This window comes from Gracilinanus agilis, chromosome 4 (assembly GCF_016433145.1).
Source record: "Gracilinanus agilis isolate LMUSP501 chromosome 4, AgileGrace, whole genome shotgun sequence".
Taxonomy (NCBI): Eukaryota; Metazoa; Chordata; class Mammalia; order Didelphimorphia; family Didelphidae; genus Gracilinanus; species Gracilinanus agilis.
This window is the reverse complement of record NC_058133.1, coordinates 406,489,982-406,514,450: the sequence shown is the minus strand read 5'-3', so window position 1 is coordinate 406,514,450 and position 24,469 is coordinate 406,489,982. Positions and strand designations below refer to the sequence as shown.

Below are 24,469 nucleotides of genomic sequence, written 5' to 3'. Positions count from 1 at the left end.
CATAGGGAACAATATAAATAAATTGTTCCATATGGTCCACTTCTATTTCAGTGATGAAGGTAGAATATTTAGAAAAGAGGGGAGAGGGTTCTAACAATCACAGTATTTAGACCATCAGTAAACACTAATTTATCCATTGCTGCTCTAATTGTGAGATACATGTCCAACAACCAAAGAGTCAATATAATACTGAAGGCTAGCAATAATATAGCATATCAATATTATAGTATTTTCAACAATGACATCTTCATTACAAATGAAATCATAAGACCTAAAGATGAGCTAAGTGGAAGGATGCAATCATAGATTCTCCATAGAGAGGTAGATAAAAGAATCATTGATGTTGGTTGTATCATGTCCCAAATGGCAACAAGAAACTTCATTCCATGGGATGCTTAATCATACTGACTTGTAGTGCCCAGAGGAGCAGATCACTAAAACAGGAATTGCAATTTATAGAGCCAACTTCTGCTGTAGAGCATAAAGGAGTGGAAAAATTGTGTGAAGAATTTGACAAGATCTTCCAAGCCAAGTCAACACTGATAACTGGTGACATCAAGGAATATAAGTAGGTATAGAATATGGTGGAAAATATGGTTCAGTAATGAGAAATGAAAGAGGCCAAAGGATTAAAGACTACTTTTGTCAGTTTATTTGGAATAGTTTCCACCATAATAAAATTAGAATTATATAGACATGGTGAGTACTGAATAATACAAATAAAATGGACTATATATTGTGATAGGAAAATGCTAGTTATTGATGTGAGAATCACTTCACAGTAACTTATTATGTGAAATCAAACCGCTGTAAAGGTGAAAATTAATGGTTGGACAATAATTTTATGAAATTATGTGGTCACCAATATTTATTATATCTTGAGTCAGAAATTTATTTACAAATATTTACAAAATGGAGAGGAAAAAATAAAGTAGAGAAATGTGAGGAGGTTAGAGAGGTTATCTCTCCTATCAACCTAAATTTTTACTCCGGGTCTCCTTAATCCAGGCAGAGATTAATTAGCTCTCAACCAGGAAGGCTGGTGGTGAGTAACCCCACGGCCTCCTCCAAGATGGAAGCTAGTCTCTTAGGAAACTAGGAAAGGAGTCAGCCTTTCACTTATCCAAAGAAGTGGTCCAGGAGTCAGAGTCCAAGTTGAAGCTGAACTCTAAGCCACAGTCTCCAGTGAAGCTCCCTCAAAGACTCTCCCCAGTTAGAAGACTATCTCCAAAAGACAATCTCTTCAGACTATCTTCTCAAAGACCATCCTTTTGAGGGAGTTCGGGCTTGCTTTTATGGTGATTTCTTGTCTCCTCTTCTCTTCACAGGAATCAATCACAGTTTCCAAATTGTCTAGCACTGCCCAAAGGGCAATGTCTGTGGGATCGACTTCTCACCTTCTGAAGCTTAAGTTCTCATCTAAGGGTGTGAATTTTCTAAAATCCACCTTCTGGAGAGGTGGATACTCATCCTGGCTGAGTTTCTGAGGGTGTGAATTCTCTAAGTGGTTTTCGAGCTCCTCCACCTAGTTCAAGCTTGTATTGATTCAATCAAAAGGTAGACAAAGGAGAATTAATCCTGTCTTCACAGTCTAGTGAGGTACTTAAGTTAGTGTTAACTCAGGGTAAGCAATAGAGTAACGAATTCTCTTTCACACCACTTACTAGTTAAATGTTGTTCAGTTGTTTCAGTTGTATCTAACTCTTTGTGTCCCCATTTGGGGCTTTCTTGGCAAAGATTTTGGAATGATTTACCATTTCTGAGTCTAGTTAAGCATATTTCAGAATTATAGATAGCAGTAATTACAGCCTAAGAAAGTCACCAAATTGTGAGAGCAATTGGCACATTGGAATCTACTCTATGAGGTTTTCCTCCTAGACTTTGTATTTATATCAACAGCGGGAAGTCTGACAGACTGTTGTAAAAGGATGAATGTTAATCTTAAGACATTTCCTGGTGCCCCCAAATAATACTATAGCACATTAATGTATGAAATATCTCATACTTTATCTTTTCTAAGATTTCTTAAATAGTAATAAAATTATTGAAATATTTATATGCAAATTGAATAATGATTTCTGGGGCTAGAGGATTCATTGGAAACAAATACTCTTCTCTCTTCGTTTCACTTTGTTTTCCATGCTTTTTTAGCAACTGACAGACTTTTAAAAAAATAATCTTTTCCAAACATTAAATGACCGCTTTGGATTTCAGCTCGTTCCTAAATTTAAGATTGAATGTGCAATCCCTATTGTCCTAGATAGCCTCACATTTGAAGCACCACCCATATTTCTTCATTGCTCCTAAGTACCATGTGTTTTGACTTTCCAGTTTTGGAATTCCATGAAGCTCTGCTAGCTAGACATGGCTAGCATGCATAATTAGTTTCTAATAAAGTCCCTGACACTGGGATTTGTAAATAGCATGTAGCTAATCCTCCCTCTAATACTCAACATTGGTCTGGCTTTTATTAGAATGTCCTATTTTATTTGGGGCTCCACAAATAAAGTGTTATATGAAAAATTTGGAGACAGTCCAGAAGAGGGCAACAAAATAATGAAAAGCTTGTAAAATAGGCCCTGTGAGTAAGAGGCTCAAGGAACTGGGTTTGTTTATTTCTAGATGAAAAAAGGCAAAGGGACTAAGTGTTCCTGTATATGAGGGGCTACTCTGTGTGATGGGAAGCAATAGCTTTTCTTCCCTTCTGAGGGCTTGTAGGACTGGAAGAAACATAGATAATAATGTTTGTGTAATGTGGGCCTTCTCTATCCTTTGAATTTTGGATGATATTTGAATATATTAATTAATTTGGATAGTAATATAATAATGTTAATGGAGATAAATGAATATCTCTAATAATGCTATGCATTTACTCTTTTGATAATCATATCTCAAATGGTCAAATAAACTTTTTTTTGCCATTCATGATTAAGAAAAAATGATTACATGTAATAATTAACCAACAAGCATTTATAAGTGCCTACTATCTCCTAGGGGGCGCAGTGAATAGAGCACCTGAAGTCAGAATGAGATTCATTTTCATGAGTTCTAGCCTGGCCTCAGACACTTATTATCTATGTGACCTGTAGCAATCCAGGTATACATTAATTGTGATATTATTTTAAGAAGTATTCAAAAACTTAACTCTTATACTGCTAATGATTGATCTCTGCAATCCTGAGTCAAATTGAATGTTGACCTTGCCAAATCCCTAGCCCTTCCCTAAGGCTACACCCCAGAAGAGAGTCAGTTATCTCAGTCTCCTTACTTTTCCTTCAATGATCAATTAACATAGGTATCAAACATCAGTAGATGCCTTAGGCCCTATCCACCCTGGATCCTGATCTTAGCTCTACCTATTGTTTCAGATTTTGGTAGTTTGCATTTTATGATGATTACCTCATAATGTTAATGTATCAGGCCACCAGCCTCTCCCCTTCCCCCCATACTGTTGTATGTAACCCCAATAAAAGTGACAAGACATCAGTTGGCAAGAGAGCTCTTGACCATCAGAGCTCCTAACCATGAAGCTCTTGACCATCAGAGCTTACTCGCTGTCTGTCTACCTTATGCCAAAACTTTCTGTGTCTGCTTGTCTTTATTCTCGCCTTATATTCTCTTTCCATTAATCCTTAAACTGTAACCCATTTTCACTCAGTCCTTGGTTCCCCTTTCTGAGTGTCCAACCCACTAGGAATCTTCGTGGAGTTGGTGGACGGCTTCATGACCCTGGGCAAATTGCTTAACCTTGTTTGCCTCAGTTTCCTCATCTGTAAAATGAGCTGGAGAAGGAAATGGCACTCCAGGATCTCTGCCAAGAAAACCCTAAATGGGGCCATGAAGAGTCAGACAGCCTAGGCTTCTCTGCCTTTCTAACCTCTTCTGTTTGCATGTGCTTGTAGACAATAGAAATAATTGAATTAGATCCCTAATAATGTTGAACATTTACATGAGTAACTTTTCTCTGGCATTTAAAAAGTGAACCATGCTTTAAAGACTTCTCTAGAATAGTTGATTAAATGGAATTTCCACAAGTCCAGTAGTTTTTGCAGTTTTGCTTAAGTCCTTTCCTGACCACCCCTGTTGCCTTGTTTTCATCAGGGGTTTTGTCAGCCCAGCAGGTGTAGCCCAGATTTCTGATATCTGATGGAAAGGGGTATTTTAGTGACCCACATTACTCCTGTATCTTTCTCTCATTACAATAGTGACACTCACTAGCAAGGCAAAATTAATTAGCTCTATTTAACCTGCAGGTTTTCTTACTTGGACACCTTGATTATAATGAAAAAGGGTTGGAAATCATACTGGGTTGGGTTTCCCAAAGATAAAAAGACTGGCATTTAAAGTGATTAAATGTGTGAAAGGCCCTTTCCCTGCACCATTTCATTTGAGCTTCAATCCACCACCACTTCAAGAGGAAAGGACTCTGGGAGTTATTTTACTCTAGGTATTAGCAGAGCCAGCTAGTGATACAGAGTGTGAGGCTTGGACTCAGAAAGACCTGGGTTGGGGGCAGCTAGGTAGCTTGAGAGCCAGGTCTAGAACTGGAAGATCCTGAGTTCAAATGTGACTTCAGACACTTCCTAGCTGTGTGATCCTGGGCAAGTCACTTTAGCCCTTACCGCTCTTCTGCCTTAGAACCAATAAAGTATTGGTTCTAAGACAGAAGATAAGGGTTTTTTTTTTTTTTTAAAGAAGTATGAGCTATCACTCAATGTAAATACTGTTCATTTATTTCATCCTTATTGGAGCTTGCCTTTATGTTACTAAAATGTATAGTGTAAGTACTGCTGGTCTAGACTGTCTAATCTCATCCTCTCTAATCCAATCCCATCCAACTGAGCAAGCACTTATTAAGCCTCTACTACATGGATGAAAGTGAACTGAATGCTGGCTATAGATAATGAAGAACAATCCCTGCCCTCCAGGAGCTTACAGGCTGTGTCTGTATGGTACCAAACAATAGATCTAGTTGTGGTTTATTTCATAATTTGTCCATTTTAGTGCCCAAATGAATCAACACATTCATGTGACTGTGAAGAAACCATTTATTATATTTGAAGAAAACAACAACAAACCATTTCAACTCCAAAACGACTGAGTGAATTGACTGTGTGTTTGACAAAGATTGTGAATTGACATAATAACTGAGCTACTGAGTTTGAGGGGAAGGATAAATGAGAAAATGTACTTGGCTCAAATGTGATTCTTGGCTTCCATTAAAAAGTCTGTTTCATAAGAATGAATGCCAATCAGATATCACAGAGACCTGTGGATAAGAAGTAATGGCATTTTCTTATTAATAGTAGCAGCATTTGAAATGTAGTTTAAAAAATAAATATTTAGCAGATGAGGAAAAAACCCTGGCAGAGGAATGGCTTTTTTGTGTTTTTTTTTTCTTGTTTTTAAAATTTTTAAGCTTGTAGAAAGAGTAAAATAATAGAAGTATAAGATAAGGTTCAGGGCCCTTTGGTGGTAAAATCTCACTACTGTACACCGAAGTATTTATTTATAAATTAAGGCTGTACATAAGCAGAATGAGCAGTCTCTTAGTCAACATTATGAATAATGCAACTTATAAGATATCCTTTTTTGATGTAAAATTAAGGATAGTTTAAAAATGGTAACCAGAACCTGGGGTTTTAACCACACCAGAGTATTTGGAGCATGGCTACTTGCGGGGCTCTTCAGAACATAATTGAAAAATGGTCCTACTTCTATATATAGTTGCTTACATTTTTACAGGCTCCACAACTATTCTGGGGACTTTACTGGTAATGAAATCTCACCAGGGGCACCAACAGAATGCTTAATCAGTCATAGTATAAGGAAGATGAGTTTATTAGAAAAATAGCATGAAGATGAGTGCAAATCGGAATTATCGAATTATCAATGCTGGGTCCCAGTGTCCCACTAATACCTGGGCTCCTCCAACAGCTCCCTCTAGTCTGAGGTACATTGTGGATGTGTGGCATCATTGTTTACAATGACAGCTCATAATCCTCAATCAGTGTGTGTGTGTGTGTGTGTGTGTGTGTGTGTGTGTGTGTGTGTAGGTTTTATAAGCCAACCTCTAGACAGGTTAATTAAAAGCTCAAGATTTTTGATTAAGCAGCAGATTAAATGACAAGAAAGATTCTGTCCCCCCTACCACCATTTTCTCCAAAGGAACTCTGCCTTAGATTGCTGCTGGGGAAGGAAACATTCAGGGAAGACTCAGGGTCAGGGGATGGCCATGGAAAGACAGATAGGGAACACATTTGTCTAGGGCTCTGGAGGTTATGAGCTGCTCATGAGTGATCCTACAGGATGATGCTGAGCCTTCTGTCTTCCAAGGACCTGCACTAGGTGCTCTTTTGAGGAAAACCTTCCTTCAGGACTGGATATCCCTGTTGTAGTGGGCTGATCTTCATGGATCCTCTGTACCTCTGTAGTGTTATCTATTCCAGTGAAGCTGGAGTTAAATTGTCATATCTTCCTCACAAACCTTGATTCTTTGGTCATAATCACAATCTATTGTTTAGGGTTGTCTGTTTGTTGTTCCTTGGTTTCAGTTGGGACCCCATGTGGGATTTTCTTGGCAGAGATACTGATGTGGTTGGTGTAAGAATTAAATTTTAATGGTTTGACTAAAATATATGAAAATTATAAATAACAATGGTGGTTGCTGATTCAAAGTATTATTGCTCAAAGTCAAAATGACTTTAATAGCTTTTATTTACAAAAGACGTGGAAAAAGTGAAAGCAGAGAAATACAGAAGGGTAGAGAAGACGTTAGCCTATCTAACTAAATGTTGCTCTGGTCCTAGATTCAGCCAGGACTTGTTGACCTTCAACCAGAATTAAACTCTCCAGAAGACAGGAAGGGAAAGCCAGCTATCCACTCACCCAAATTCCCTCCAAGAGGCAGGTCAAGACAATGACTCAAGCTGAAGGTGACTCCTGAGGCCAACTTTCTTCCTTGAGCCCGCCTTCTTCTTGAAGCTGACTTCCTTCTTGAAGTCCAACTTCTTTTTGAAGTTGATTTCCGTAGTCCCAGAAATTTAGGGCCTTTTATAGTGGTTTCTTGTCCCTTTTCTTCTTCACAAGGGCCAATCACAGCTTCCAAATTGCCCAGCACTGCCCAGGAGTCAGTGTTTGTAGGAACCAGTTCTCATCTTCTGGAGAGGTGAATATTCATCAAAAGGGTTCACAGATTTCAGGCTGATTGAGGTGTGAATTCTCATTTCCTGGCTGATTGAGTTGAGTGGAGAGCTCCTCCACCTAGTGCTAAGTAGGGTGTTCAAGCTTTTGTTGATTTAATTCAAAAGTAGGCAAAGGAGAGTTAATCCTGTCTTCACAATCTGGTGAGGTACTAAGTAGGGGTACTTAAGTTATTGTTAACCAAAGTATTAACTCCAACTAGGCAAAGAGAATAAAGGATTCTCTTTTCATAAGTGTAAACTCAGAATAGACAAAGAGAACAAAGAATTTCCTTTCACACTGGCCATTTCCTTCTCCAGTTCATTGTACAGATGAGGAAATTGAGACAAACAGGGATAAATGATTTAGCTAGGGTCATACAGCTAGGAAGTGTCTGAGGCTGGATTTGAAAAATTTTTTTAAACCCTTAACTTTTGTGTATTGGCTTATAGCTGGAAGAGTGGTAAGGGTGGGCTATGGGGGTCAAGTGACTTGCCCAGGGTCACACAGCTGGGAAGTGTCTGAAGCTGGATTTGAACCTAGGATCTCCCGTCTCTAGGCCCCTGACTCTCAATCCACTGAGCTACCCAGCTGCCCCCTGGTTTTGAAATTTGGAAGATGAGTCTCTCTGCTGAACTACCTAGGGGGGTTTTGTAAGTCCCATACAAATAGATGAAATTGAACAGTGAAACTCCTAATAAGAGGCAGTATAGATCCAAAGGAAGGTTCACTAGATATCAAATTGGCATTGTTAGGTCCACAATCCCAGCCCAGCCACTTAATTCCTATGTGACTTCATTCTAGTCCCTACTCCTTTTTTATGGGCCTCAGGTTCTTTCTACCATACTCATGTGTAAAATCCGTGGGTTGAATTAAAGGCTCTCTATAGTCCCTTCCAAATGTAAAGCAGATCCAAAGACAGATTCCTCCAGCAAAGAGCAATAAATACATCAACTACCATGCTGTGAATTTGTAGGTAATGGTAGAAACATAAAAAACTACCCACAGAAATTGTTTTCCATATAGATGTCCAATGTAAGCAAATAATGAAAATATAACTTGTATAGTGAGTGCTTCATTTTCCAACTCAAATAAAATCAAAGGGTACAGTTATTTGTGAATTTAAAATCAGTTGTAAAATAATAATCACATCTGGATTGGATTTCTTACCTTAAATTATGCCCTTTGGATGTGGTTTCTCTAGAATCATTCAAATAGAGACTGGAAGTTGTTGGTTAAATTTTCTTCCTAGGGCAAAAACAATACAAAATACCTTACACCTATCTTACCAGGCTCTCCATTCACTTATTGATGTTCATGGTTCTCTCATCATTCCAGATTTAGTAACTCTTGTACCCTTCCACTAGGATTGCCAAGGCCAAGTCCTCCATATGTATCCTTGGTCACACCTTTTCACTCTTCTCTAGCACATTTCCCTCACTCTCTCTTTAATATTCAGTCTCTGCTGATCTTTTGGTTCTGCTATTACAAATTTAACAACAACAGCAAAAATAACAATAATTTATTGTTATAAATAAAATATATTGTTATAAATAAAAAAAAAGCATGACCATCCATCTTCCCAGTCTTCCAGATTTATGACCTACAAGTTACTCTTCTCTCTCTCCCCAATCTATAGCCAAATCTTGTAGTTTCTACCTATATGACATTTCTCACATATGTTCTTTTCTCCACTCATTCAACTATAATTCTAGTTAGGGTCTTCATCATCTCTTGTCTGGACTATTATAAGAGTTTAACTATTGCCCCCACTTCAAGTCTTTTCCCTACTCTCATCCACTTAAAGCAGAGAGCTGACTGCCATCCTGCCCTCCATCTATACCCACAAAGAACACGAATGATTCCCTATGCTCTCTGGAAACAAATATAAAGGACTCTGGCAATTAAAGTTTGTCACATTCTTGTTCTTTCCTACCTTTCAAATATTCTTATATTTTGCTCCCTGCCATGAACTTTATGTTCCAGCTACAATGGTTGACCTGTTCTTTCTCAAACAAGACACTCCATTTCTTGACTTGGTGCCTAGCTGTGGCTATTCCTTATGCTTGGAACACTTTCCCATCTTGCCTTTGCTAGGTTTTCTTGGCTTTCTTCAATATTCAGTTTATACTGTGCCTTCTTCAGGAGTCCTTACCTAGTTCCCCTAGCTCCTAAAGCCTTCCCCCTAAGACTACCTCTTATCTCCTCTGCATTTATTTTAAGTGCCAAGTTATTTGCAAATTGCCTCCCTCATTAGAATATGAGATTCTCACAGGAAGCAACTGTTTGTTTTTGTTTTTGTTTTTAACTTTCTTTGCATCTCTAGTGTTTAATATAGTGTTTGGTACATTGTAAGTTCTTAATTAATGCTTGTTGACTGACTGACAGTACTGCCAGAGTAGTCTTCCTTAGTATCTGTCAGAATGTTTGTCTTTGTGTTCCTAGCATTTAGCACAATTCCTAATACATAGTTGGCACTTAATAAATGCTGGTTGATTGATGAAAAGGTAGGCTGGAGCCAAATTATGAAGAACTTTAAATGCCAAGCCACTGAAGATTCATGAGCAGGGGAGTGAAATGATTAGTCTTGAGTTTTAAGACGACTAATTTGGCAGCTGGGCGGAAACTTCCCTGACCAAAACCCTTTATGGGTTTCTCATTGCATTTTGAATAAAACACGAATTTCTTAGTCTGAAATTCAGTACTCTCTACAGTCTAGCTCCAGGTTAGATTCCCAATCTTATTTCACACTACTATATTTCATTTACTTCTTGGTCTAGCCAAATTGGTCACTAGTAATTCTCTGATCTGATCTTCCTTTTTTTTTTTCTTTGTACTTTTGTGTACTTAAATTTTGGCAGTTGTTTGGATGGGGAGGGGAGAGGGAAAGGAGAGTAAGGAGCTGAGGATGATGTTGATATTTCAAGTCTGAGAGACTGGAAGAAGGGTGGTACTTTTGACAGAAATGGGGAAGTTTGAAAGAATGGAATGTTTTGGTTAAAGATTTTGATTCTATTTTGGACATGTTGAGTTTGAAATGTAGGATATCCAATTTGATATGTCCAGCAGTCAGTAATGCAGAACTAAAGCTGTGGGGAGAGCCTAGTGATTTATCTATATCTACCTTATCTCTCTCTCTCTCTCTCTTTCTCTCTCTCTCTCTCTCTCTCTCTCTCTCTCTCTCTATCTCAGTTTGTCTCTCTCTCTACCTATCCCTACATCCATCTATCCCATCTACCTCTTTTTGCCACCTTATCCATTCATCCATTCATCTAGTCTATCTACCTATTTATGCAATCTTATCTATCCATACATCCCTCCCTCTATCCTATTTTTGCCATCCTAGCCATCTGTCTATCTATTGTAAGGGGACAAATGGGTTTTTGGTTGAATATTAAAATATTGGTCACCAGGGGAAGAATCCCCAATTAAGGAATAACCTCTAGTCAAAATGGACTTTTATGGAAGTTTATTTACAATTAAGAAGAGAGAGAAAGTAAGAAAATTAGAGAGAGAATAAGATAGGATAAGTGATCTAACACACTGAGTAATTTGCTCCGGCCCCTGGCTCAAACCATGCAGATTTAACTAGTCCTTAATTGGAAAAGATCAAGCCTGGAGGCCCAAAGGCCCTGGAGGTATATGAAGCAAAGCTTCAGTCACAGAGTCTCTTTGAAAGGAAATTTCCTTAAGAGAAGTTCAGGGATCATTTCTAGAGATAGGGGGTTAAGATGGCAGCAGAGTAAAAAGCAGCTGCTTGACTTCTCCTAACCCACGCATATAGGACTCCTCAAGAAGACATAAAAACAAATCCAGAGGAAAGAAGGGACCCCACAACAGGGTGCAGCATTGGAGGTACGTGGAAACGGGGCATTTCCATGCTATAAAGGGGTGAAACAGCTCCCACGAAAACACGAGTGGAGAAACCCCCTCCCCCACCCCACACCACCTACCGCGCCAAAGCCAGCGCACGGGAGTTGGAGCAGGTTTGGGGCACCCATCGGGTCACTGGCAGCTCACCAGGGCTTGTTCCTGGGAGCAGCAAGACTTGGGCCCCCCTCCCAGAAGGCTGAGGAACTCGAGGTCTCTGAGCCCAGACCCTGAGCCCAGGCACAGGTGAAGGGGCTGACACAGGCGCAGCTGAGGCATGGATTAAAGCGCAGACTGGGGCGCGGAGGAAGGGGCTGATCCTGAGTGCAGGAGCCGACCTTGAGTGGGGACCCAGTACAGAGAGGTGCTTGACTGTGGAAGCAGCTCCCTGAGACTGTTAAAGGAGCTTCAGGCAAAAGAATGAACAAGGAGACCACCAGGAAGCTTGTCCCAAAACAACTATACCTGAGACCTCAGGAATCTCTAAAGAGCCACAAACAGATCCTGGGCACGAGCATAAAGCTGAGAGGGAACGCAGCCTAATATGGCAAGCCAGAATCATCAGGAAAACCAGAAGAGAAAGATGAAGAAGAAAGAACCTTTAACACTTGACAACTTTTATGCAGAAAAAATCCAGACAACAGAGGAAACAACTGAGGAGAACAAACAATCCAAACCTTTCCAAAACAATGAAAACGGGTCACAAGGTCATGAAGAGTTCAGATCTGAGATCATGAGAAAGATGGAAGAGATCTGGCAAGAAAATAACAGTTTAAAAGGCAGAATTTCACAATTGGAAAGTGAGGCAAGTAAATCAAAGACCAGAAATGACCATATTGAAAAGAGAAATTCAGGAAGATTCAATCTCAACACTCACCAGTGTATCAGTCTTGGTCACAAACCAGCAGAGCTCCCTCAGGTCCCCTTCACAAAACCAGAAGACCAGAAGACTCACTCGACTCTCTCTTTTTAAAGGGGTCACTTATGCATCACTTCTTGTGCCTCCTTCCTAGTTTGTGTGTCCAATCACAACAGAAGCTTCTCTTAGGACTGCCTAGGGGGCAGTCAGTTGATTCTGATTCGTTACTCATATAATAATAAACAGAGCCAAGTAACCAATGTTATGATAGAAGGGGGGAGAGAGAGAGTGTATGAGGTGTGCCACTATCTTCTAGCTCTCCCCTCCTGGGCCGAATATACACTCCAGAGACTTTGAGGGGGTGTCACTCATTCTAACACATGTGGGTTATAATTTGATTTGTGAATCAAATGGTGGTGTTTACATCTTTGGTGATTAAATCTAAGCAAGGGCAAGGTAGATTTAATCTCATTATCACAATCCCCCCTGTGATCATTTGGGAGACTGGTCTCCCCCACTGATCATTTGGCATAATCATCTTGTACCCCTAAAATTCTAACTACAATAGTTAGAGATAAGAGGTAACTAGAAGAGATAGAAAGAGCAAAACCAATGTTTTGCTAGATGCATTGACAAAAAGCCAGTTGGGGGCTAATCCCCTTTGGCATAAGAGTTTACAATTCAAATAATTGTGTTCAATCCCTTCAAGTTCAATTAGTTGCACCCCAAAGTTCATTTTGGATCATCTTGATTCAGTGTAGATTTCTGCACCATCTTGATTCAGTGTAGGTTTCTGCAGGCAAATAGTCCATTTTCTGGTTTCAAAATGTTAGCAGACTTCTTTTCCTGAAAAATTTCTCAAACATAATTTTAAAACTTGGATTTTTATAAAAATACAATCCCACCTGAAGAGGGTATTTGACCAACACCTGGATCAACTCAGAATACATCATTGAGTTATGGGGTGTATGAGTCAATTATCAAAAGAAAAACCAAAAACATAAAAAGAAAAAGAAAGAGAAGAAAAATTTATGTTTGGAAGACTGAAAGAATTTCAAAATCAGGATCAAAATATCAAAAATCTATGTATATAAGATTTTCTGATTAAACAAGAATAAATTCATAATAGGCCCTTGTATTAGGGTCCAATTAAAGTAAATTCTGTCCCATAAATCTGTAGGACAAAATGCAGTAATATTGTACTTACCCATTGGCAGCCAAGATTACAGCAAGTTGCCATATCATAAGAGAGAGAAGGACTAGATTTTTATGTAAAAGGGAAGTGTACATTCCTTGGTCTGATTAACTTCATTCTGAGGGATAGGGGAGCCAGAATGAAGGCCAACCTTTAGTACTTGACTGGCAGTGTAGTACAAAGTATCCTATGTCTTCACTTATGTCAAGCGTCGTAACTTCGAGTCTCACACTAGGTTCAAGTCCTTTAGTATTGGCATAGAAGTTCAACAATCCTACTTGGATTGGTATGGCTTTTTCCTGACCTTATGCTCCATGGCACTATTCAGTTTAAGTCTGTGCTTCTATGGCACTATGCAGATGAAGTCTGTGCTCCTTTTTGATCCCATTTCCTAGAATCAGACATAAACATTAATCATAGTCCCATAACATTTATCAATAAATGACAGGTTACCATAGTCTAAAGCTTTGGGGTATGAATTAATATTATAAGAAATATATTTTAAACTTATATTACTGCAGAATCAAAAAAAGATTAATATTGATTATATGTACTTTAAGAAATAAAAAAAGGGAAAAAGTCAAATATTCTATTAGAAAAGTAAAAGGCAATAGCAAAATAAAAATTCAGGAATTCAATGTGTTCCCAAAAATGGTGTCCACTTTTCTATGGACTATTATCTCCAATGCTTATAATAGGATACAGTCAATCAGTTTCAATAGAAAATGCTCTCTTTACATGTGAGCAATGAATTCAAGAGTCTTTTTCTCCAATTTTTATAGCTGTTGGAGTGGTTAACAATATTTGAAATGGACCTTCCCAGGAAGGCTGAGTTGCTCCAGTGCGCTGGAAATTCTTCATATACACCTTGTCTCCTGGGTTCAGGACATGAAGTGAAAAATCTATTGGTCCTGCTTGTACTGCAGTTCCAGATTCATGGAGTTCATGCAGTTTATGCTGTAATTCCTGTATATAGGAAGCAATAGAAGTATCTCCTACTAAAGTGATGTATATGCAGGAGAAAAAGGCTTAGCCTGTAAAGGGGGATGTCCAAAAAGCATCTCATATGGTGAGATGTGTAAATTTCCCCTGGGCCTGTTTCTAAGATAAAATAGAGCCAGAGAGAAAATTTCAGGCCATTTTAAATGTGTCTTGGTGCATAATTTGCCAATCATAGTTTTAAGTTCTCTGTTCATCCTTTAGACTTGGCCTGAGCTCTGGGGGTGATATGGGACATGGAATTTGGGAGTTATCCCCAAACAAGGATATATTTCAGATAAAAGTGAATCAGTAAAGTCAATACGTGCAGGCAGGCCAAAACAAAGAATGATTTCTTTTAAAAGCACTTTGGCAACAAACGTCGCTGTGGCTCGGGCAGTAGGAAATGCTTCCAGCCATCTGGTCAGTTGATCCACTATGACTAGACAAAATTTATATTGTCCAGCTTTTGGCATTGTTATGTAATCAATATGCAGGTGCTCAAAAGGTGTGTAAGCCAGAGGACGCCCATCACTTACTTTCCATCTACCTATTTATGCTATCTTATCTATTTATCCATTTATTAATCCTACCTTATCTACCTAATCTATCCATATTTCTAACCATCTCTCTCTCTCTCTCTCTCTCTCTCTCTCACACACACACACACACACACACACACACACACACACACACACACACAATGTGAGTGTGACATAGAGATGATCTGCTAGCTATTTCCTAGGCACATTATTACATCAATTTCTTCCATGCCCTTGCCCAAGTGGCTGCCATCTTCTTCTTTCTTCCCTACCTTTACCTTCTTTCAAAGCATGTCTCAAGTACTCTTTCATCCATGAAGCTTTCATTTTCTTACCATTTTTTCCTTTGCTTCCTCACCTGAAAAATGAAGAGGTGGGATTAGATCACGTCTAGGGTCCTTTGCAGCTCTAGGTTTATGATTCTCTTGAAATAAGTTTGTGCTGTTTATACTTTTTTGTGTTTACTTCTGTGTTGTACTATCCCATCTAGAAGGTTTGCTTCCTAAGGGCCAGACACTATTTTTTCCCCTTCATATTTCTATAGCTTACAGGAGACATTGGTTTCCTATTGAATTTAGTATATCACTGTTGCCTAGTACAGTGCAATTTAATTCAACAAGCATTTGTTAAGCATGTACCATTTGTAAGACACTTTGCTAGATACTGGTGATACAAAAATTAAAAAAAAAACAAACAACCAAAAACACATTTCTGCTCTCAGAGAACTGACATTTTACAAGGGGATTGTAATTTGTAAACAGATAAGAAAATAATCAATCAATAAACATTTATTAAATGCCTATTATATGCCAGGCCTGGGCTAAGCACTAGGGATATAAAAAGAACTAAAAGATAGTCTCTGCCCTCAAGGAGCTTACAATCTAATAATAATAACTATAAAGTAATTTGAGAAGGGAGAAAGTAATAATCATTAGGGGGATGAAGAAATGTTTTCCATAGGAGATTCCTGATCCAAACTATGAAGGAAGTGGAGGAATCAGTTTAAGAGCTGAAGAAAACATTCCAGGAACAAAGAACACATAGTCTGTGCCCAGGCTTGAAGGCAGGAGATGGGAATTTAAGAGTCAGCAGATCAGTTGGCCTGGAAGTTGAGTTGCAGGGCAGTCCAGGAAATGTGTGGAAATAAGTTTCCCCCTCCCCCTGTGTATGTAAACTCTTTGAGGGCAATAACCTTCATTTTCATCTTTGTATTCCTATCACTTAGCACAGGGCTTGGCACATTATTGATACTTAATAAATGTTTGTTGACTATCTGCTTGATGGATTAAAAATAGATTTTTAAGAGCTCTAAATGCCAAATCACTGAAGATTGATGAGCTGTGTATGTAAATGAATTTTAGTATGATTATTTTGGCAGCTGTGTGAAAAACTAATTAGAGAGGAGAGAAGATTCATTGGTTGGCGACCAATTAGGAGGTTTTTACAGAGGTGAGAAGTGACTATGGTGTGAATGATGGTGACCATGAGTGGAAAGAAAGGAATGAATGTGAGATATATTGTGTAGGGGTAATTGATACTACCTGGCAAAGTCCTGGCTCTGTGGGATTAAAGAGAGTGAAGGCTAGAGCCAGAGTCTGGGAACCTGACGCCAGAGTTTAGAGAAAGGGAAAAGCAGTTCCTTTTTGATCATGATGAATTTGAGATGCCAATAGGACATTCAGGGTCACTGTGCACAGTAGGCACTTCATGCATTCAGCTGAATTGAATTGGGGAGTAAGGAAGCAAATTGTCCCTCAGGAGACGGATGTGATGATTGGAAATGGGTTGGAAAGACTTGTTCTGCAGGCTCATTTGGTTCTCTTGATGGTTTCTCTTCCAGAAAGCAAGGATGAACAGCTCTTGTTCTTAAGGCTAAAACTACCTGGGGAGGGTATTATATTTTAGAGAGAGAGATGGGCAGAGGGGAAAAAGAAAGAGGAAAGAGAGAAGAGGCTTTTAAAAATAGCATCTCCAAGGCAAAATACTCTCTCAGCATACTATTACAACCTTAAAATGTTTCTAATCTCAGAGATTTAAACAAGTGGAGAATCAGATTACATATGCTGATAGATACTGTACCATTACATTCCAAGAGGAGTGTGTCTATAAAAACAAAAACAAGCAACACCTTTTTATTATTCTACACCAGCAGATTACCCCTATGGACAAAATGCCATAATTATTTTTGAAGTATACTCTTCGAAAATCATTTTTCACTTCTCTCTTGAGGACTGTTGTTTTTTATGATTCAGATGGATACTATATCACTAATAGCATTCAAGGTCTCAAGACAGAAGTGCTACTTATGCAGAGCTAGACTTTTAGGTATTATCAGGAAGAATATTAGTAACAATAAAAAGAAAACAAAACAGAAACAAAGCCTTTTACAGGCAACATGTCTCCTTGATGGCTTGTTCTAAATCTACTAAATTGACTAAATCTAGACTTAGTTGAATAAATAAGTACTAAGCCTTTTAAAATACTTTTATATTGTATTTTGGCTTCTCCATTTCTAAAAGGAAGAGGTTGAACCCAAATATCCCTTAAGTATCCTCTCGTTATAAAATGTGGTCATTCAAGGTTGAGTAGTTATTTGAATTTTCTTGCATAGTTAAATGATGTAATCGATAAATTATTTCAGCAAAGTAAAGTATGCTTTCATTCAATTAATGAAAGAATTCCTAAAGAATGTAAAAAATAGCTATTCCATCGTGTGTGTGTGTGTGTGTGTGTGTGTGTGTGTGTGTGTGTGTGTGTGTGTGTGTGTTTTGGGGGTAGCTAGGTAACACAGTGGATAAAGTACTGGCCTGGAATCAGACCTGAGTTCAAAGCTGTATGACCCTGGGCAAAGCATTTAACCCTGTTTTCCTAAGTTTCCTCACCTATGAAATGAGTTGGAGAAGGAAACAGCAGACCACTCCAGTATTTTTGCCAAGAAAATCCAAAATGGTGTCACAAAGGTCAGGCATGACTGAAATGACTGGTTGAAAACAAATATATATATAAAAACATATATTTTAGATACTTATATATTTAACTTATAGGAAAATACAGTAAATATATACAATACATACACATATATATAACTGGATATTTATGTAAATATGTATGTATATATTATATGTAACTATGCATGTATCCAAAGTTAAACTGTATTATTTTTTCTTCAATGACTTTAGTGATCCTGTGGTGTTTGTGTCAGAGCTAGAGATTTATAGAAAATGATCCTGGAAAATCAATCCCTTACTCAGAGAACTAATTAAAAAGGTCACCACTCACTAAAAAGAATGTCCCTTCATAAGAAACACAATAATTTGCAGAAAAAGCAATCTCACAGTTACCCTACCTGATTGAATCCCACAGAAATCTCAAAATCTGAGGGTGATTATGAAAATGCCTTTTGGCATTGCCAGAATTGAGTTTGCTTGGCCTGCCTGAGTGAACATGTATACATGCACACACGAGGATGGAATAGCTGAGCAAAAAAAAAAAAGATGCATTTTCTAAATGTCCTTTGCCCTACCAGGAAATGACATCTAAAGCAACTAATCAGTCACCAAACATTTAGTTGCCATTAGAGGCAACTAGGTAATGCAATGGATAAAGTCCTGGGCTGGGAGTCAGGAGACTAGAGTTCTAATCCAGCCTCAGGCACTTAATGGGCAACCTTAGGAAAGTCACATAACTATTGTTTACTTTCATTTCCTCATCTATAAAATGGCTTGTGAGGGAGGTATTCCAAGCATTATTACTTATTATACAGATGTGGAAACCAAGGGCCACTAAGGTTATGTGACCTGCTCATAGTCACAGTGACCAAAAGTTTTGTGGGAGATTTGAACCTAAGCATCATCTGATTCTGGTCTTGCACTCACTGCACCACACATCTGAAGTCAAGTACAATTTATATACATATATCATGGTGTGGGACTGACTGATAAGGTTAAAAAAAAAACCCCGAACCTTCAAAACCAGCAGCCACTCAAATCTGTTTTATTGTTACTAGTGGTAAAATTATTTTAGGAACAGGAAAAAAAAAGTCACTCTTTCTTTGCTAAATTACTAGCAAATAACTGTTAAACATGATGGGTTTCCCTCTCTTTATTCTATAAATTGTTTTCTTTGCCGAACTTAATTTTTAAATATTGCTTCAATTGAGGGCAGCTAGGTAGCTCAGTGGATTGAGAGCCAGGTCTAGAGATGGAGGTCTTGGGTTCAAATCTGTCCTCAGCCACTTCCCAGCTTTGTGACCCTGAGCAAGTCACTTAACCCCCATTGTCTATCCCTTACAACTCTTCTGACTTGGAACCAATACACAGTAGACTTCTAGAGGGAAGGTAAGGGTTTAAGAAAAAAAATTACTTCAATGGCAAACTAGCCATAAAACTTTAACCTATATTTATGCCTGACAACAAAGCAGTTTTGAAACATTTTTCCTAATCTAAATATTATTTTCAAAGCTTTTGTCTCTTAAACCTAGCCTAGATTTTTACCTAGTATGAAATATTGTATCCTTAAGTATAAACTGTAAAATCAAATGCTTTGTATCTTGTTTAGTTGCTATATAGTTCACTCATGCCAACTTTAAAAAAATCCCTATTAAAATATAAGCTATTTGGAGGGGGCAGAAAAACTGCCTGTCCACTTTATGGTTGAATGTGAAGGGGTATTTTTTTCTTATACAAACTATTCTTAGAATATTTAATCTGAATGCAGTCCTTAACAAATGGAAGCAGAGGGTTGTTGCTTAAAGTTGGCCTGTTTTGCCACTGAAGAGGCCTTTGTTTATCTAGTATTGCACATTGTTTTTAAAGGTTGTCCCTATGCTTAGCAACCAGCTAAGCTTTTCTTGGAGTATCTATATTTCAGGGTGAAATGCTGGTTTACTGGCAGCTCCCTGGAAAGGTTGAGAATTTTTTATCTAGCTTAAATTATTAGACTTCTTTCAGTTATTTGATGTTTTGAATGCATGAAACCTAGTTCTTTTACTGTCTCAAACTGGGTCTTTTTTTCTGGGTTGTTCACATGCTCTCAAACATTTAATAACATGTCTCTGTATATGTTCATGCTTAGTTTACATGAAAGGTTTATGTAAAATTATGTTCAGTCATATAAAAGAATAGAAATCAAATACAAGAATAGAAACATGAAAAAAAATAATTTTATTAGGGAACCAACAAACAAGATTAATATAGAAATAGCAATTTTATTTTGGAAATGACAGAAGTGAAAATCTTGAGAAAAGGTGTTTCTTTTGGCCAACTGTTTGCAATATGGCCCTGCTTTCTTAACTATAAAAGTGTTTTTCTATCTCCCAACACTTCATTTAATCTACGATCTCATCCATGAAGTTGTTCCCTCTATTGGATTGACAGTGACCCATCTCTCCTATCCTTTCCTATTATTTTCCCCTCAATTCTCTCATAGATATTCTCCATACAGCTACCAGGTTTGCTAGAAGCATTTCTCAGATTTTTTACATTTTGTGGATACCAGTCCATCACTTACTCTTTCTGTTACTCCCTGATGCTTACCACATGGCTGGTCCATCCATAGTTTTCTATTTTATACCATTTTTTATACATAGATGAATATAGGCATATTTTTACCTAAGTGCTCATTTGGCTTTGGATTTACTGGAAAGTTTTGATTTTTCAGAGATCTTGGCTTTCCAAGATTTTGACATAAGATTTCTGGGAGAACATTTGTGTTGAAAAGATGCTCATATTTTATATTTCAGAGAGGGGAAGATAACACAAAACGGAAAAAAAATGGCTAATATCATCTTCCTATCCCCAATATGGTCCACAGAACATCAAAAGCTCTTAAACTATATATCTGCTCTCACATCTTTATGCTTTTTATCTTTTATTACAAGAAATAAAATACTCTTCCATTTATATTTAAAGGTTAAGCTTATGTCTGGCTTGGAAATATATCTCCAAAAGGTACAATCAAGTATTCTATTTTGGTTTTTCTTATAATGAAGAGATGCTTAAATATAATCTAAATCAGATTCAAAAGGTTCATCTTCAAAAAAGTCCTAAGGTGCAAAAAGGCAACTGAACATAGTGCATTCCTTCAACATGGACCTATTCATGTCTAAACATAATAAACTCCAAACCTGCTCAGAGGGAATGTCTATCCTCCCCAATCCACTATACCAACTACACGAATACCAAAGAACCATCAGAAAGCAACCCAAGTTTAGTTCTCTGTTTGCTAATACAAAACTGTTCCCTGTGACCAATCTTGATATCAACTTTTTGAAGTCAGGACCTATTTTGGTGGGTCAAATCCAGTCCTTAGAAAAAGCAAATGTCTGTTTCTCTCTGGGTGGCCTGAGGACCATTAAGGGATTTCTGTGTCCATTGTGTAAATCTGAATTAGGTCAGACACAATATTATCAATGACTGGCTTGGTAAGGTCTTCACTAAAGACCTGCCACCATGGCTTTTCTGCCTCAGAATCGGCAGGCACCTCCACTCCATAGCACTGCAAGGCAAGATAGAGCACTGCCACAGCTATGTGTGGGGCTGGGTAGCGAAGGCACAGCACTCCATGGTAGCTGTCCCGCAGCAGTGCCCAGGCTACCAGGGAGAGAGGTGTCCTCTCCCAGCTGTGGCGGTTCATCCAGTTCTTTAAAGAAATAAGGTAGTGGAGCAGGTATTTGTGGGGGTGCTGGAAGGAGACACGGAAATGCAAAACTCTCAGCATGAGCAATTCACACTGAACGATGCTGTCTCTCAGCTCCCAGAACCAGGAGTCCAACTCCAAAGGTTCGCTCTTGGGGTTTAGGTACCTGTGAGAGACATTGATGATGTCTCTAGTCCTGAGGTGTTGCTCCTCCACCTTCCCTGCCAAGTAAATGGCAGACATGGCTATGAGGTAAGGGTCATACGCATCTAATTTAGTCTCGCAGAAAAATTTATGGTAAATGGTACAGGCTGTGGCAATTGGAATGGACTGCATACCCAGCTTGACACCTGCCTCCATGATGAACCGGGTCACTTTAAAGTGGACTTTGGCCTCGGAGACTAAGTGTCCCTCTTTCTTCACTTCTTCACCCCTGGCACCGCTTTCACTCTGTCTGGACTCCATGGCTAACACCGTCGCCTCCAAGGTATTCCTGGCCCCTCAATGGCAAACAAAAATCCAATTCATGTTAGGAGGAAGGCCAAAATGAGACAAACTAAAAAAGGAAGAAACATGTACTACTCCTAGGATATCTTTGCAGGAATGAACCTGTCAGCATTCATAAAAGATTTCCTACACTGTATCTTCACAGGCACACGTCTGCCTGAAAGGCACAAGTCAAGATTCTGCTGTATTTAGTGTTTTTTGATACTTAGTGTTTGATTTCAGATTAAAACACTAGTGCTTAAGGGCTGTCTTCCAATGAGGAGTCTCTCATAAGTATGTTATGATAATGCAAGATTCCTTGATGAATGCAACCAAGAATAATGCTGATAAATAACACTTTGATAATGAACATCAAACATTAAAAAAAGAATAGGGATGCTCACCAAAAGTATACTTCAGTTTCGTGGAAGATATCTTGTACAGGGTATAAGTGGAATGGATAACGTGTAGTGAGGTCCTCTGATGCTCCTCTTTGTGGATAATATGTGTTGATTATGTAAAGCCCTATAATATTTTGGAGGTTCTGTACAGGAAAAAAAATGGTTCAAAAATGTAGATATATGGTTGAAAAGCCAGGCAAGTAAATCAGTACATCAGTTTATATACCTGAAATAGATATTGTTGACAGGCAAAACAAGTTGGGCTGAGAATCATTTAGGTAGAAAGTAGACCAGAACTGTATTTGGGAAACTCTGTAGGGCAATTGTTTTGCCTTTTCAGCATCAACAGCATCCTCTGAATAGGGTGGGTTGAAGCTGTTTCAGGTAGTTTCTTAAAGAAAAAAAAAGGGTTATTAGTCTTAATTAAAAAGAAACAGGATCAAATTATAAAGATATGGCTTATACATTTTCTCACTGCCATTTTCATACTTTCTAAAATAACTCAATCTAAAAATTTTTTTGAAAGGTATCTAAATAAATTTTAAAAATGCCCTACAACCATACAAAATCTGAATTGGTATTTTCTTTCTCTCTTTTTTAAATTCTTACTTCCTATCTTATAAGTTTTAAGGCAGAAGAGTGGTAAGGGCTAGGGAATGGGAGTTAAGCTACTTGCCCATGTCACACAGCTAGGAAGTATCAGAGGCCAAATTTGAATCCAGGATCTTCCATCTCTAGACCTGGCTCTCAATCCACTAAGTCACCTAGCTACCTCTTATGGCTACCCCTTAGAAGTGGATATTTGTTAGATATTTAAAACTGCACCTGAGTCAAAAGCTAGTACTATATGGAACAGCTCTCCCAATGACAATTTCTGCAATATATATATCCCTTCTCTGTAGGCCCTCCCCTTCTGGCTATCCATTGAGCCACTTAGCTGTTCCCAGTACTAATACTTATCAACAACTTGCTGGAGAATACTTTTAAGAAGCATTTTATCCTAAATTTAAAAAAGAAAGAAAGAAAAGAAAAGAAACACTTTTTTTCTTACCATGTTCTATTTATACTATCCAGTTAGAAAGTTCACAGCCAGAAAATAAAATTTATAGCTATACAGCATATTTACAAGCCAGTTAGAAAGGAGCTCGGAGCCAAATAATGGCATTTATAGCTATTTGAGCACCTACACAATACACCCCAGTTAGAAAGGAACTCATTGATAATACCACTTGTAGCTATTGTAACATATGAGCAATCCAGTTAGAAAGGAGCCCACTGTCAGATCCCATTTATAGTTATTGTAACATACATGCCACCCAGTTAAAGGGGCTCACAACCAAATAATAGCACTTGTAGCTATTACAGTACATACACAATAGTACTCGGTTAGAAAGGAGCTCATAGCCAGGTAATACCTATTGTAACCGTTTGAGGTACAGGTAGAAGGCAGTTGGAAAGTCGCTTACAGCCAAATAGCATTTACAGCTATTTCAGCACACACAGACTACAGCCCGGTTAGGAAGGTGCTCCCAGTCACACGGGTGCATTTACAGCTATTTTAGCAAAATGTCACAGTATTTTAGATTTAAAAGTGGTCCCTCCGGTCTGTCCACCCACTGGGAAAGGGAGCAGCGTTTCTCTTCCAAGTGAATGGGATAGGGGTCCTTCGTGGGAGGGGCCAAGGACGTCCAGGTAATTATTCCAGAGGGGTAGTGGGGGTGTAGAAGGGGGTCGGCTCCGGTTCTGCCCCGGGCGCTCCCTCCCCCGCCCCGCCCCCAACATCGGCAGGTGGTAACAGGATCCTTGGCTGACATTTACCCCGCAGTGTGCAAAGCCCCAGAACGTCCTCAGGGCCGGGCTGGCCCAACCCCCGGGGATCCTCGCGGCCTAGGAGAGGAGAAGGGCCGGAGCTGGTCTCAACCGGGGCAGTGTCTCGGGGGCCCAGCAGCGATGCTATTCCGATTCGGCGTGGTTGTGCCTCCCGGCGTGGCCCAGGGTCATCCGCAGCTGTTGCTGGTAGGCTCCCGGCCCGAGCTGGGGCGCTGGGCGCCGGAGAGGGCCGTGCCCATGAAGCGGGCGGCCAGCGGGGCCGGACCCGGCGGGGCGCGCGGGCTGCAGGAGCCGGGCCTGTGGCTCGCGGAGGTGGAGTTGGCTGGCGTGCCGCCGTCGCCGGAAGCTCAGGAGCAGCAGCAGCAGCAGGAGCCGGAGGGGGCGGGGCCCGGCGTCCCCGAGACTTTCTGGTACAAGTTCCTAAAGCGGGAACCTGGAGGAGAGTTCTTCTGGGAAGGTACCGGCCGCGCGGCCTCCGCCTCCACACCCC

General features: G+C 39.2%; 2 protein-coding genes across 5 annotated transcripts in view; one reads left to right on the top strand and one right to left on the bottom strand.

Moving 5' to 3' along the window:
* Positions 1–19,765: 19,765 nt before the first annotated feature.
* On the bottom strand, positions 19,766–24,055 carry CCNQ (cyclin Q). Of its 2 annotated transcripts, XM_044671610.1 has the most exons (4): positions 23,968–24,055; positions 22,376–22,540; positions 22,153–22,292; positions 19,766–21,755 (listed from the first exon to the last, which is right to left on the bottom strand). In XM_044671610.1, exons 2-4 carry the CDS (start codon positions 22,421–22,423, stop codon positions 20,978–20,980), a joined length of 966 nt encoding a protein of 321 aa, XP_044527545.1. In that variant the 5' UTR covers positions 22,424–22,540; positions 23,968–24,055; the 3' UTR covers positions 19,766–20,977. The 2 variants fall into 2 exon arrangements, with proteins under 2 accessions (XP_044527545.1, XP_044527546.1); XM_044671611.1 differs by lacking the exons at positions 22,376–22,540; positions 23,968–24,055 and having other exon boundaries at positions 19,766–21,762; positions 22,153–22,238.
* A 44-nt stretch (positions 24,056–24,099) lies between these two features.
* EPM2A (EPM2A glucan phosphatase, laforin) overlaps positions 24,100–24,469 on the top strand; it is a 185,554-nt gene continuing 185,184 nt past the window's right edge. The window contains exons 1-2 of one of the 3 annotated variants that reach the window (XM_044671609.1): positions 24,100–24,306; positions 24,343–24,436. In XM_044671609.1, coding sequence (XP_044527544.1) covers positions 24,100–24,306; positions 24,343–24,436 — 301 coding nt within the window. Of the gene's footprint in view, positions 24,437–24,469 lie in introns of all 3 variants that reach the window. The other 2 variants (XM_044671608.1, XM_044671607.1) reach the window with 2 other exon arrangements.

Coding starts and splice junctions, on each gene's coding strand:
- CCNQ (XM_044671610.1), bottom strand. CDS start 22,423: ATGATTCTCAGCCCAACTTGTTTTGCCTGTCAACAATATCTATTTCAG. Junction 22,293..22,375: donor GTCAACAATATCTATTTCAG/GTATATAAACTG, acceptor TTTCCTGTACAG/AACCTCCAAAATATTATAGG. Junction 21,756..22,152: donor GAAACTGAAGTATACTTTTG/GTGAGCATCCCT, acceptor TTGAGGGGCCAG/GAATACCTTGGAGGCGACGG.